The 15,548-nt window shown below is 45.1% G+C and overlaps 1 protein-coding gene across 4 annotated transcripts; it reads left to right on the top strand.

Annotated features, from left to right (window-relative positions):
* Positions 1–1,809: 1,809 nt before the first annotated feature.
* LOC114794793 (mucin-13) lies at positions 1,810–14,899 on the top strand. Of its 4 annotated transcripts, none has more exons than XM_028987584.1 (15): positions 1,810–1,982; positions 6,206–6,628; positions 7,569–7,928; positions 8,920–9,618; positions 10,090–10,191; positions 10,819–10,925; positions 11,237–11,295; positions 11,393–11,538; positions 11,616–11,750; positions 11,830–11,872; positions 12,046–12,083; positions 12,165–12,261; positions 12,815–13,019; positions 13,641–13,661; positions 13,916–14,899. In XM_028987584.1, the coding sequence occupies exons 1-15, from the start codon at positions 1,922–1,924 to the stop codon at positions 14,048–14,050; spliced, it is 2,631 nt and encodes an 876-aa protein (XP_028843417.1). In that variant the 5' UTR covers positions 1,810–1,921; the 3' UTR covers positions 14,051–14,899. The 4 variants fall into 4 exon arrangements, with proteins under 4 accessions (XP_028843417.1, XP_028843413.1, XP_028843416.1 ...); XM_028987580.1 differs by having other exon boundaries at positions 7,569–8,606; XM_028987583.1 differs by having other exon boundaries at positions 7,569–8,606; positions 13,646–13,661; positions 13,916–14,057.
* Positions 14,900–15,548: the final 649 nt, after the last annotated feature.

The raw sequence follows: 15,548 nt of genomic DNA, 5'->3' as shown, positions 1-15,548 counted from the left end.
CCGGAGCAGCACTGATGGCAGTAAAGGAGGATGAAGGAGGAAAGTTATGATGAGCAGCAGATCCAGGATGGATTATTTACATTTACAGCATTTACCAGACGCCCTTATCCAGAGCGACTTACAATCAGTAGTTACAGGGACAGTCCCCCCCTGGAGACACTCAGGGTTAAGTGTCTTGCTCAGGGACATGATGGTAGTAAGCGGGGTTTGAACCCGGGTCTTCTGGTTCACAGGTGAGTGTGTTACCCACTAGGCTACTACAACCCCACTATCTAACGTGGTTTTGTCTAACGTGGTTTTGCTGAAGAGACACTGCTTCTGATTGGCCGGACAGGTAGCTGTTGGGATGAGAAGAAGTAACTGTGACTTGTTGGTCTCTCTATGTGACATCCTTTACATGTAGGCCTTTTTCAAAAACCTTTCCCAAGACACACCCACAGACACACCCTGTGTCCATGTGACCCCTGGACACGCCCCCATCATCTGCGTCATTTCGGTTCATGTTTGTTGCTTTACTGACAACGCTGGTGAAATAATGGAATGTTTCAGTGAACCGATAACAGAACAAAGAGTCTGAGTTCATTCACAGAGTCCCCATAAACCCCCATAAACACAGCATGAGTGCAACATCCTTCATCCTACGGGTACACACACACACACAGTAGTGCACACACACACACTCATACAGTCCAACATTTATACACACACTCATACAGTCTAACACTGATACACACACACATGTACACACACAGGGTGGTAGTAGCCTAGTGGGTAACACACTCGCCTGTGAACCAGAAGACCCGGGTTCGAATCCCACTTACTACCATTGTGTCCCTGAGCAAGACACTTAACCTAAATTGCTCCAGGGAGACTGTCCCTGTAACTACTGATTGTAAGTCGCTCTGGATAAGGGGGCCTGATAAATGCTGTAAATGTAAATGTAAATGCACACACACTCATACAGTCCAACATTTGTACACACACACACACACACACACACACGCATACAGTCTAACACTGATACACACACGCACACACACACACTCATACAGTCCACCATTTATACACACACACACACGCTCATACAGTCTAACACTGATACACTCACACACTCATACAGACCAACATTTATACACACACACACACACACACAGTCTAACATTTATACACACACACACACACTCATACAGTCCAGCATTTATACACACACACACACACACACACACACACACAGTCTAACATTTATACACACACACACACACACACACACACACTCATACAGTCCAGCATTTATACACACACACACGCATACAGTCTAACATTTATACAAACTCACAGACACACACACACAAACACACTATCTATCATTTATATACACACACATGCATACAGTCTAACATTTACACCCACTCACACACAATCTAACATTTACACACATTTACACACACACATACACACACACAATCTATTATTTATACCCTCTCACATATGCATACAATGTAACATTTACACACACACACACAATCTAACATTTATACACACTCACACACACACACACACACACACACACACACACACACACACACACACACACAATCTAATTTTTATACACACACACACAGTCTAACAAACACATTTATACACACCCTCAGTATATAATATATACTACATTAAATGTTCTGCCTCTAAACCTCGTATTTTATGAAGTGTTAATAAAGCGTTATAAGCGGCGCTCGCTCCGTCATCAGAATAAAACTCTTCCCGCCCCGCGTCAGGGCGGAGGAGGAGCGGCGCGGCGACGCGTCGCGACGCGCCGCGACGCGCGTAAAACGCGGCGCGCCCCGGGCGCGCGCAGTCACCTGTAGCCGCGCGGCGCCGCGACACAACCCTCGGACACCGGGACGCAGGTCGGGACACCGCCATGTCCCCCAGGCCGCTGCTGCTGGCGCTGCTGCTGACGCTGCGGAGCTGCGCGGACGGAGGTAGGGGTGCGGAGTCTGGGGGCTCCACTTTTACACTTTTCTGGGGGTCAAGCGTCGTCTGTGTGTGTGTGTGAGAGAGAGAGAGAGAGAGAGAGAGACTGGACCTCTGATGGCCTGAAGGACATGATCTGAAGCTGTAATGAGCTGCAGCATACAGGATGTTTCCCAACTAAATCCTCTAATGAACTCTGACCCCTGAGGCTCCAGGGGGGTTAAAGGGGAACGTGTGTGTAAACGAGACAGAATCCGAACGCGAGTGGCAAACTTAAACCCAACATAAAGTTCCTGAAGAAATATGGGGCTCCTCCCCTCTTCTTAAATTTGTGTCCCGAACACACACAAACACACAAACACACATGAATCAGACAGCAGCATGGTGAGTGTGTGTGTGCGTGTGTGAGTGTGTGTGTGAGGGGCTTGCTTCAGTGCCGGGCGTGATTTACGGGGCCTAATCAGCTCATGATGGCGAGTAACACAAGTCGTGGAGAACAGGAGAAGTTCCGAACGCGGTTGTCGCCACTCGCCCGCATCCTGTCAGATTAGGGCTCCTCCCTCGCGGTAAATCACCTCGCTACTTGGTACGCACGTCCAGACGTTAAGAGGATATGGTGTGGACCTATGGGAACCATCTGTTATCTGAGAGCCGTTTAAGCGCCTCAGCCTCTCCACCGTCTCGCCTTCTTCCTCTTACGCCGGAGTTCCACTAACATTGTTCTCCTGCGATAAGTCAGAATCACGTGTGGCCGGTTGTATGATGTCATTTCACGACGGTGACATATATTCTCATCACCTGACAACGCTGCGTTAAAAAAGGAATAAAAATACGATTATTAGACGTTATGGGGAGTTGACATTTACCGCATTTACCAGACGCCCTTATCCAGAGCGACTTACAGTCAGTAGTTACAGGGACAGTCCCCCCCTGGAGACACTCAGGGTCAAGTGTCTTGCTCAGGGACACGATGGTAGTAAATGGGCTTTGAACCTGGGACTTCTGGTTCACAGGCGAGTCTGTTACCTGCTAGGCCGCTACCACCTTAAAAAACAGTGTGAAATGAGCTCCAGCTGGGGTGTGCAGTGTGATGAAGGGAGATCATGGTGACGGTAACCAGCTTGCGCCGGTCTGCTCACACTGTTGGTGTGTGTGTGTGTGTGTGTGTGTGTGTGTGTGTGTGCATGTTTGTGTGGGAAAAACAGAAAGGTCTCCATCCCTTTTTGTTCAATTCTTCCACTTCTCTCGTCTGTTCCTCTCGTCCACGTCCTCGTTCCTCATCTCTGTCTCGCTCGCGCTGCAGACGAACCTGTGGGAGGGGCCCAGCTGTAATGGGGGCGGAGTTTCTGAAAACTGATAATGAATCGCAAAGTCAACAGAACACTGCAAGATGGTCACCGGTTGTGAGTTTGATTACGAAATGTTAACAGAGCTTTAGAAAGCCTATCAAAAGAAAGGTTTTTATTTTCATCCATTAAATCAATTAAAATTAATCTGTCACGACTAATTCTTATATTAACAGCATTTACCCGACGCCCTTATCCAGAGCGACTTATAATCAGTAGTTACAGGGACAGTCCCCCCCTGGAGACACTCAGAGTTAAGTGTCTTGTTCAGGGACACAGTGGTAGTAAGTGGTATTTGAACCTGGGTCTTCTGGTTCATTGGCAATACCCCCAATATATATAATTCTTGAGACTAAAGCTTGCAAAATATTTAAAAGTTTAAGAGACAGAGGTGACGTTGCGCTCTTTTGTTCTTCCGCAGCGACTTCCTCATTTAATGCCATTCACTTTGGATTTATTTGGTCTCCGTCGTTCTCTTTTACTCGTCCGCTCTCCCTCACAAGGCCCTGATCCCTACCAGTAAACCCGGAGCCGTTTCCGTGGCGACTCGGGGTGCCCCCCGGGAATGCTGGGATACCGGACGAGTCAAGGTCACCGCGTTTCCGCGCTGGTCCGACAGATTCACTCATCAAAGGCCTCGGCTACTGCACACGTGCGCCATTGTTTCCCGGTCGCCATGGTGATGTGCGACCTGGATCCCCCACTGGCTGTAGGGTCCACGTTTTTGGTCTCACGATGAACCCCTGTCCGTGGTTTTTTTATTGTTTTTATGTAAGTCTGTAGGGTAAAGACACGCCCGCAGCCCCACCAATCATAGCTACTGAGGTTCGGCAGATCATAACGATTATTGATTATCGTGAGGTATACGTGAGACCAACCATTTCCTACTACGTCACTGGACCTCATGTCTCGGGGTAAAAAAGACGTACTCAATACATTTACCATTATTGGTAGCCTATTGTTCTGGAATGAGCCTATATCTAGAATAATCCTTGTTAGTTAATTCCAGTATAATTACACAACCTGAAGGCATCTAACCACCGTCGTGTTGATGCACCTCCCTTTTTATTGGCCGGCCTGTATGCCAGAATTTATATTTGGCTCATCTAGCGTAGACGAGAAAGGAAACCTCTGAGTGGCTTAGCTGGCAGCACCTCTCCTGTGCTCTGATTGGCTGCCGTTCACACCCCAGCAAAGTTGGCCCCTGAGTGAACACTGCTCTGGACGTTCTCTGTAGGACCTGAGTTGGTGTCACCTGTTCCACAGACGTTCCACCAATGGTTAAATAGAACGTGTTCTCATGTACATTGTCCTGTGTGTGTGTGTGTGTGTGTGTGTTGTGTACTTGTCAGCTGGTTTTTAGTGTGTTCTGGAACATACAGAGAAAATATTTACTTTTCGCGCTGCTGCCGTACAACCGTTATCAGCACGGCAATGCGTTCCGTCTCCCTGGCATCTCCTCGGCCCTTATCTGGAGCACCTGAGGCGCAGCTGTGGGCTCTGTCATGGCTCCGTGGGATGGAGAACTTTAATTTTATTAAAGGTCCCCACAGCCACGCGTACATTCCTTATCGGGGCTCTTAGTTTGTAAACTCAATATTCTATAGAAATCGAACGAGAATTGCTGGTGTCTTCCTCTTGTTAGTCGCTTTGGATAAAAGCGTCTGCTAAATAAAGTAAATTAAAGTAAAGTAAAGTACATTCCTACACACACACACACACACATTACAACTTTATTCAGGATTTTTACACATTGGTTCCCCTGCAAAAGTCACACAAATATTTAAAAGTCACACACATATTTAAAGCAGATCTTTCCAATATCCAGACAGGGAAAATTGACTTAATCAATCTAGGGGCAGGAAATGGTAAGTGTGTCCGTTGCCCTCAGTGACCAAATGGTTTTATCACTTAGTAACCAAAACGCAATATGGACATAAGTACACACACACACACACACACACACACACACACACACACACACACACCTGTTGTATATACAGTAGGTTATAAGGCAAGAAACACACACACACCTTTATGACAGCTATTAAGGTGGAGAAGCAGGATCCTTGTTTTATTGTCAGGAACATATGACATGATCAGCAACCTTATTATATATATTATATATGGAGACCTATATTATTAAATAGTACAAAAGGAAGTGTTATATAGGGCCACTTTTACAGTTGTAATGTGCTTTTTACATGCTTTCTTACAAGCGTTGTACATTAGATCCTCTCCAAGATAGAAAGCCAACAGCTGTGTGTATGTACTGGGCTCAGATGTGTTCCTCATATCGGGAAATGCTGGCTCGTTTACAACCCTCTTGAGAAATTTTGAGAATTAAGATTGTGACGTGTGTGTGTGTGTGTGTGTGTGTGTGTGTGTTAATTAGCCACCGCCTCTGTCATGGTCAGAGACTCTGGGTCCTGTTCTCGTCCGGCCGGCCTGCTGCTGATATGTGTTCTGCAACAGAGCTAATCAGCATTAGCATTAATCTCACAGAGTCTTACGTAATCAGACAGGCGACTGCGGCCTTCTGGGAAGCTGCTTAAAACCTTCAAGGAGAGGGTTTCAGCGTACAAGTCAGAAAAAATACTACTACTTCTAATAATAATATTAATTATGTCATTATGATACGCAGCACAGCACACGGTGGACACAACAAAATGTGTCTTCTGCTTATAACCCATCAAATTAAGTGAAACAATATGCCAGATTCTGTAATAAATATTACTGTCAGTATATTTTTTATGCTTATAATAAATATGTATTGTTGTAGTAAATTGGAAATTATAAATGGCCATTAGAGTGTTTACATATTTTTAAACAGTTTAAGATTTTTGAATCTCATTTATATTTTAGTTTATTTTTCTCATTTTCAGATGCGATCCTGCAGGCTTCCAACGTTACCAGTGAGACCTTCTCGTCCACCGATATAAAAGCAGTTTCCACTGATGGGGCCACACCCACCAACATAACGAATTCTGCCAACAGCATAGTCTTGGGCAGCAGCACAATTCAGGCCACCACCAATATGGTCACACTGACCAGTACAAGACAGGCTGTCACAAGCGTGATCACGCCCACCAGCATCACTGAGGCTGCCACAGATGTGGTCATGTCCAGCAAGATAACACAGGCCACCACCAGCATGGATATAGCCACCAACACAACAGGGTCTGTGAGCAGCATGGTGTCACATAACACAGAAGAGAAGATAAGCTCGTCCCTTAACTCCACTCCCAACAATCAGCTTATCCAGAGAAGCACAGAGCCTGGCGGGGTGTCTACAAACCAGGGAACAGGTACCACCATCCATCCCATCACATCTCCCACAATTGCAACCCTCAACAGACAGTCCACACCAGGCACAGTTACAACCACCAACCAACATGGTAATACCCACCAATATAACAGTTAATGAATTTCATGGTCATAACCACTAACATAACATAGTCCGTCACAGACATGGTCAGGCCTGCTATATCCAACACATCACAGGCTGAACCCAACGTGAAAGTGATTAGAGGTCACATGTGACACCACATATCACAGGGTACCACAGACATGGTCAGGCCTGCTATACCCAACACAGCACAGGCTGAACCCAACGTGAAAGTGATTAGATGTCACCTCCATATATCACCTGGTACCACAGACATGGTCACCTCCACCAACACTTAACAGGCCACTACAGCAACACCTGTTATGCCCAAATAATAACACATGGGCATGCACACCAATATAACACAGTTCACAACATACATGGGCATGCCCACCAACACAACACAGGCTGCCACAGACATGGTCACACCCACCAACACAACACAGGCTGCCACAGACATGGTCACACCCACCAACACAGCACAGTCTGCCACAGACATGTTCACACCCACCAACACAACACAAGCTGCCACAGACATGGTCACTCCCACCAACACAACACAGTTTGCCACAGACATGGTCACACCCACTAACATAACACAGACCGACATGGTCAACACAACACAGCCCACTACTGACATGGTCATGGGGGAAGTGGTGGTCTAGCGAGTAAGGAAGCGGACCTATAATCAGAGGTCTATCAAGAGGTCTTTGCTTCCAGTCAAACTCAGGGTGCCACTGCGATGACAATGCCAACCAACAGTCCACAGGATGTGTCTGAGATGGTCAGCCAGATGCAGAGTTTCTCTGATACAGAGACCCATGCCCACAGCTCACTCTCAACTATGCTTGCTTCCACAGCCACTCTGGCCTCTGACAGCATTAGTGTGATCACTAAAACCTTTGGGACATCAGGAGCCACCTCTGCCCAAGTACCTGACTCGTCAACATCTGGCAATGGCAGCCAAGGGACAGATTTGACAACAGAAAGTCACTCTAGTCATGTGACACCATCAGAGCCAGTTGGCCAAGAGACATCCATAGACTCAAGAAGCACACGCTCTTCTGCCACAATTTCAGGTCATGACTATAATACTGAAATTAGTGCAATGGTGTCTCTTAGCACTGATGAGAAGACAAGTTCATTCTTCAGTTCCTCTCCAACCCATCGCCTTACTCGAGAAACCACACAAGACAAGATAACCATTGACCAGGGATCAGGTACCACTTACACCATCCAACCCATCACATCCCCCAATACTGCAGCTGAAAGGCTCACAACACCCTTCACCGCAGTAACTGGCAGGAGTTCAGCTTTACCTGACTCAACCAGCCCCCAATTAACTTCAAACACTCGCACGTCTGCTTCCACATCAGACAGCACTGGGCTGACTGTCAGCCACGACTCAGGGACCAGTGCTATGAATACAGACTCAGCGTCAAGAACAACTCGAGTTCAGTCAACTTTCACTCCTGTCCCAGGAGGGACTAACATGACCACAGTGCTGCCTCCCGAATCAACTTTCTTTCTAACGTCCTCCTCTCAATCCAACCCAACTAACAGCTCCGCCGTTACAACTTCTATAACCAACCCTACATTTACCTCTGCGCCCATAGAAACGGCCACAACAGTGTTTAACTCCACCGCTAACCTACCAGTCAGCCCAACCCTGCCTACTCTCCCTGGTTCCACTTCTACTGGCTCTGCTGTGACAACCTCTAGTATGGCCAGCACTCTCTTTACCCTGCCAACTCTCCCTGGTTCCACTTTTACTGGCTCTGCTGTGACAACCTCTAGTATGGCCAGCACTCTCTTTACATCTGTCAATACTCGGGTGACCACAAGCAGCATCAGCTCACCTCCTATGTCTGACCTCACTACTGCACTGTCTACGCAAGGTAGGATTGACACCTCCTTTGCTATAACCTGAAGCACCATTACACAACACCATCTGCTCATTCTGTCTAACTGCACTTTCCTGCTCTTAACAGGATTTCTTGCTCCTTGATCTCCATTATTGGCACCAATGTTTAGACAATAGTGTGGTCGATATAAAATTGTTCTACCAGGATATCTTGAAGCAGTCTTCCAGAGTTGACTATTCATCCTACATATCTCAAGTTCTGTACCATTCCAAGAATAGAGCCATCTGCATTAATCCTCAATCTGTTCCCTTTCTTTTTGTTGTAACTACCTTGGTTGTCCCTACAGGAAATACTGTCCAGTCAACAGTGAACACAACATTGGCAGCCAATCCATCATCAACAGAGGTTCAGTCTACAGTGAAATCAACTGTCCCCACATTGGGGCAGTCAACAAAGAGTATATCTACAGCTGCCAAACCAACAGAGAACATAACCACTACCACAATTCAACAAACAGTGAACATGACATCAACAACAGTCACCTCAACACAGAGTGCAACCACACTCCAACCAACAGTGTCCTCAACAATTAACACAACCACAGTTCCACCAACATTCAGTGTAACATCAGAGAGCTCAAGCACGACAAAATTCCAAACAATTATCACCACTTTCAGACCAACGGCCAACTCCACCATGAATGCAACCACCACCACTTCCAGACCAACGGTCAGCTCCACCGTGAATGCAACCACCACCACTTCCAGACCAATGATCAGCTCCACCGTGAATGCAACCACCACCACTTCCAGACCAACGATCAGCTCCACCATGAATGCAACCATCACCACTTCCAGACCAATGATCAGCTCCACCGTGAATGCAACCACCACCACTCCCAGACCAACGGTCAACTCCACCGTGTATGCAACCACCACCACTTTCAGACCAACGGTCAACTCCACCGTGAATGCAACAACCACCACTTCCGGACCAATGGTCAATTTCACCAGCACATTCGAACCAACCAAATCACCTCCAGCGGGTTAGTCAATTTGCTGCCAGTTCACACTTATTGCCTTTGTGGTCATCTCCAGTTTTTTTTGAGTTGTCTGTCAATGAACTAATGAATTTATGAGTCTAAAGGCGAGTGTGTTAGCCGCTAAGCTAACACTTTTAAGGTGTTAAATGAATGATTAAGTCAACGGTTGTGACTTTTTCATTCATTCTGAAAAATATGAAACAACATGTACCTTAGTTGCTATGAAGAATGGAGCAGGAGCCCACGAAAACTTGGCTACTCTGTAAGTCATGATGCACAGTGAAGCTGTCATAGGACATTCTGTTGAGATAAATTATAAAGCTGCTATCTTAAACATATAATAATCTTGTGTTAGAGATAATGGTTCCAGGAAGAGATGTCAGATGGGACAGACAGACCATAGATTTACTGTAGCCCAGTAGAACGTTAGCTGATCAGCTGGTCATTTTAATACAGCGTAAATGTGTCTTCCAGATTTTTGCACCACGTGTCCTCTTGGTAGCAGTTGTGTGAACCTCACCTGTCAGTGTCTGCCAGGAACCTACTTCAACAACCAAACCCAGACCTGTGAGAATGGTATGGAGTAGTACATTTAACTGGGGCTAGCTTGGTCCAGTCTTGTTCTTGTGGTTCTTTTTTACATTTACATTTACAGCATTTAAATGTTTTATTTTTTGATGATCTAAGTGCTGTTTCTCCAGCTATCCCTCATTGTATTTGCAGCGAGATTATTACTCATTTTCTCATGCTCACCTGTCTTCAAAATGTTATTTTTTTTGTGACTGTGCTGATAGGAGGCAAATATTTAAACAGCACATGCGATTCTACAGCAATCGCTTCTATGGGCAGGGCTGTAGATCTTTTTTAAATACAGTTTATTCCATATATCAACTCAGTTTTTCTGTAAAGTCTCATTTTTATTCATTTTATTCCCAGTATTCATTTTAAACTTTTTTTTTTTTTTTTACTAATTTTGATTCATGTTAAAATGAACGGCAGGAGTCAGGAGCACCGTGTTTTACACCATCAAAATAGCAAAATGCACTTGGACACACTTATAAACTTGTGCCATCCACATTGTGAAAATAGGCCCATAGATGGTCATGTGAAAAACAGAAAATGAGTGATAATTATTTTGTTGTTGTTCACGCTAAAGCCGCCGTGTCCCTGCCCTAGAATTACGCTCTTTGCTTTGTTCCTCAGCGCGCGTTTTCTCTGGAGAGCTGCACATCAATTCATCCTTTCAAGCAGACATGGCCAACCAATCTAGCCAGCAGTTTAAAGACATGGCCGGTAAAATTACAAATGCGGTGAGTTGGAGCCTAATGCTGATCCAATAAATTATGATAATTAAGAAAAAGAAACAAAATCGACGAAACTATTGTCTGTGTTTCGTTTCGTTTCGTTTTCTCAAAAAAGGAAATAAAATGCATGAGTGAAAAACAGAACCATACAACTGGAAATCCAGTAAACAGTCAAAACACACAGACAATGCTTAAAAAAAATTGAGTAAGCAAAAAGTAAAATTCAAAAGTTCCAAAATAATAATCATAATGAGATTTCAGGATGTAATTGTCCCATTTGTTCATTATTTGTAATTCTTTATTGTTTTTTTCTGCAGCTGCAAAAGGCTCTGCGAGGTCAGCCTGGCTACGTCAGCTCGTCTGTGCTGCAGCTCCGGTATGCTGCCGATCATAAAATATTGAAATGCTAGATATTAAAATGCCCATTGCTGGCTCTTTACTGCAAAGTTTTTAGCTCTTCTTTGCCCTCTTAGGCAAGGCAGCGTGGTCGCCACCGTCGTGAACGCCTTTCAGATCAATTCAGACGCCACAGACGAAAGCACGGCAAGTGCCATTAAACAGGCCATCGAAGCGTGCACGGGCAACTGCGACACTGTTTTCTCCCAAGCCGACTTTACAGGCACGTACCTGACCCGTCCTGCCATGTGGGGTGGGACGTGTAGGACACGCCTTTTAACCTTTCCTTCCCCCCTGCAGCCATTCCTCTCTGCAGTCTCAGCCCTGGGCCCTGTCAAGTGGAGACGACGGTTTGCGCGTCTCAGGACGGCAAGCCCAAATGCACCTGCCGGGACGGGTTCATCCGCAACGAGTACAGCCAGAAGTCCTGCACGGGTAGATGTGACCTTTGACCTTGTGTGTGTCTGTAGTCTGCTCTGGGGTCTGTTGTTAAACCGGGTGTTTTGGTCTCCAGCTTGTCCCCCTGGACAGCAGGCAGCAGGAGACGTCTGTGTGGCGTGAGTACACACTCGTGTCTACTTGCTTCTCGCTAGAACCAAAATTTAGTGTTTTTTTTTCCATCAACATCCGTGACATAAGTACATCATTTAATTTTTTTAAACTATATCCTTTCACCCGTCAATTCCATAACAGCACCATAAATGGACCGTTTCATTTGCTTATTTCGCAGATGCCCGTTCGGATACTCTGGTTTCAACTGTAACGACTGTAAGTAATGGCCTCAGCGCTTTCGTTTTGGTTTTGGCGCGCGATGCGACCGGTGACCCGCCCTCTCGTCTGCACCGACAGCCGCCCTGCTGGCCGTGGTCGTGATCTCCTGCGTCCTCGGTGGAACTCTGCTCATCCTGGTCCTGGGCCTGCTCTTGTACTTCTGTGTGACGTGCAGGTACGTGTGCGGGCGTGTAGCGCGCTGCTCCAGGATGCTGCCGGCGCGTTTTATTTGTACAAGACACGTTTTTTATTTGTGCAGGACGAGGAAACGCTGGAAAGCAGCGAAATTCCAACATCTGTACACCCAAGCGAACGTTCTTGCTCTAAAATGATATTTGAATGCGATACGTTAATGCTGCATTTAATAATCTTTTCACACAGTAAATTTAGCAAAATGATTTAGAAGACCATGCGTATTTGAACAGAGGTGTTAATACATAAAGCATTACACATTTTCTGGCTTTATAACACAACATACCCACAGTTCAGTTTGGTGGCATGATTAATTGCACGATTAGTTCATTCTTTGCTAAATTTGCTATTAATTAGTTCCAAAAGCCCTAAAAGGTAGGAAGGGGAATGTAAGGAAATAACAATTAAATTAAATTCAATAGAATCAAAATCAGAATCAGAAAACTTTATTAATCCTGAAGGAAATTGGTAAACAAATAATACGAAATAAAGTAACGTGCAGATTAAAAGATTTTCTGTTTGATGTTTGTGTTTAGGAGGACCAATAAGAATCAGGACTACGACAGTCCATACACCAGCGAAGACCTTCGTGGCTCGTGGCCGACGCAGGGTGTGGTTTCCATCCCCCGCGCTTCCGCCAATCCCAACCCCGCCTTCCAGAATAGCGGCTCCATGCTGGAGATGACGGCTGCTGGCAGCACCCACTCACTTGTGGACAACAGAGGAGGCACCAATGGGATGGTGAGTACTGACCACCATGTGGGGGCGGAGCCACCAGGAGCGAATCTCCACCCCTTTGTGTTCATAAATTTGAATCTGTCAGTTAATCTAGACTGGGGACATTTTCTTTAGTGACCTAGTCTGAGTTCTAGCTGCGGGGAAATATGGGGAAAAGGGCCAGGATTACCCAGAACCCCACTGGATGTGAGGACCCTTGAGGCTTGGAAAGAAGCCTGGATTGAAAAGATGGGACTGCTGATGTACTGTATAGGGCTGCATCTAATAGAATACATTTTTTTATTGTTATTTATTTCGAATGTTAAAGCTTCGTTTTGCATCTGAAGGGTCATGAAAATCAGAAATCCACACATTATTAGACTATTAGACCACATAACAGTCAAAAGGTATTTTCATTTCTATACTTTATATTCAAAAGAAAATGATCTTTTCCACCATATTCTCTCTTTTTGAGATGCATTTGTACCCAACCCGGTTCGGACGCTTTGATATATTAAAATATATCCGCCCCCAACACAGCATTGTGTTGCAATGCCACGCCACGCCCGCGTTCTCCGCTGATAAACGTCCTCTGTGTGTGTTCTTATTGTTCATGGGTACATTGGTGCCGTCCGACCGGTAAAGTTCAGGAAGATCAGGAGTAAGGTAAGCGCTGCAGCGGTTAATTACCCCGCCCACTGGTAATTTTAGCCGCCTTTCGTGTAATGCATGGCATGAGCCCTGAGGGGACCTTCTGGACGTCCTGGCATGGGACTGGCCATTACACATCAATCTGGGGCATCAATCAAGGTGGTTTCTGGGGGTGTGGCTGCTCTGTGATTGACAGCTGTTCGAGGATCCGTTCATTACTGCGCGTGCGTTGGTCCGTTTGTTGAGTGGAAACCTCTGGTTTGTTCCAGACGGGCTCGTATGATGTGAACCCCCCCGAGGACATGAGGACCTTCAAAAGCCAAACACCGTCACGCTACTCCTACCTGGTCCAGGGGCACGAGAACCCGTACTTCCTCCCCGGGGACGAGAGGAGGAGCACGTGAACATCATGGACAACGTTGAGGTTTAAATTTCATTCAGGGAATACACGTCATCTCCAACCGCATTTCTCACCTTTTCAATGCTGCAAAGGTGCATTTATATTTATACTCTTAATCTGTGCGTGTGTGTTCTCTCTTTGAGCACTTTCTCCCCTTTCTGCTTTTAAGAAACTTCAGATTGAAACATTTTTTTATATGATTGCACACAACATATTCACTGTAGTAAAACCGTGTGGCGTGAGTGAGTGTTGAAGTTCTGACTAAACAACTTCTAGTGTAGTCAGATCACTGTCATGTGATTGGGTCCATCAGGATTCATATTACATAGCCGAATGGTGCAGTACATGACCTTTCACCCCTGACTGGTTGGTTTGGGCTTACATGATCAGTCGTGCAGGAAATAAAATTAGATGACTGTGGGTGGATGGGCGCGAAATGGTTCGAACTGACCTGAATGAATTGTCCCGCCCCTTTCAGTCATCCTGTATCCTGCGTTCTCATTGGCTGTAGCTCATCAGTGATTTATTAATATATTTAGCATAATACCAACTAGTCATCTCCTCCAAAAATTGTGTTCTCTGAAGTAGAGTTAAGTGTGTGTGTGTGTTTGTGTGTACGGGTCCAAAGGGAATCTCCTCCTGTGCCTGTATGTGAATGAGGCTCTAAATGAACGAACCTTCTGATGAATCAGGTCTTTGTTGATGATGTTGATGATGATTCTGTGCCATCATGCGTATATAAATATGTAAATAGAGCCGTGTCTGTATATAGTTGTGTGCATGGTGCACTTTTCTGTAAATATGACTTTTTATAAATTTTTGAACAGAATAAAAATGATGATCTGTATATAAACATTTTTTCTCAATTTGAACTGTGAGTTCCTGAGGTTCCTTCTAAAGATTTTGATGATGTGACTCCTTTCATTTAGATCACATCAAAATTAATAGTTTTTCAAGGTTTATAGAGCTACACCACATCTGTTAGCAGTTTAATATTTATATTTTCTTCATTAATCCACCCTGCAGTAAATAGTCCAGTTGCTTCATCTGACGTCATGTTGATTAATAGAAATTAAACGATAACACACACATACACACACCCGGTCATCTCTTGTTCATTCATCACATTCACAGTGGAGTTATCAGCTAGGGAACTGGTCACCACGGTGACGGCCTGAGCGGTGATATTTAACAACAGTTTATTTTCATTACGTCAGTGATAAAATATTAGGTGTTACAGATTACTTCAATTTTTTTAAGTTTAGCCAGTGTTCACTTTTTTCAATGTGAACACTGTCATTGTCATTTAAAATGTCTTCTTCTTCTGCTTTGTGCTGCTCCTCAAATCCAAATTCAAATTTTATTTGTCACATACACAGTCATACACGGTATGATATGCAGTGAAATGCTTTAGCAACTGCTATAGACCTCAATATTGCAAATGTTGCAAGTATACAATGATTACCAATATGCAAATATTGCAAACATAACCAAATATTATC

Source organism: Denticeps clupeoides, chromosome 7, assembly GCF_900700375.1.
Source record: "Denticeps clupeoides chromosome 7, fDenClu1.1, whole genome shotgun sequence".
Taxonomy (NCBI): Eukaryota; Metazoa; Chordata; class Actinopteri; order Clupeiformes; family Denticipitidae; genus Denticeps; species Denticeps clupeoides.
This window is presented reverse-complemented; position numbering and strand designations above follow the sequence as displayed.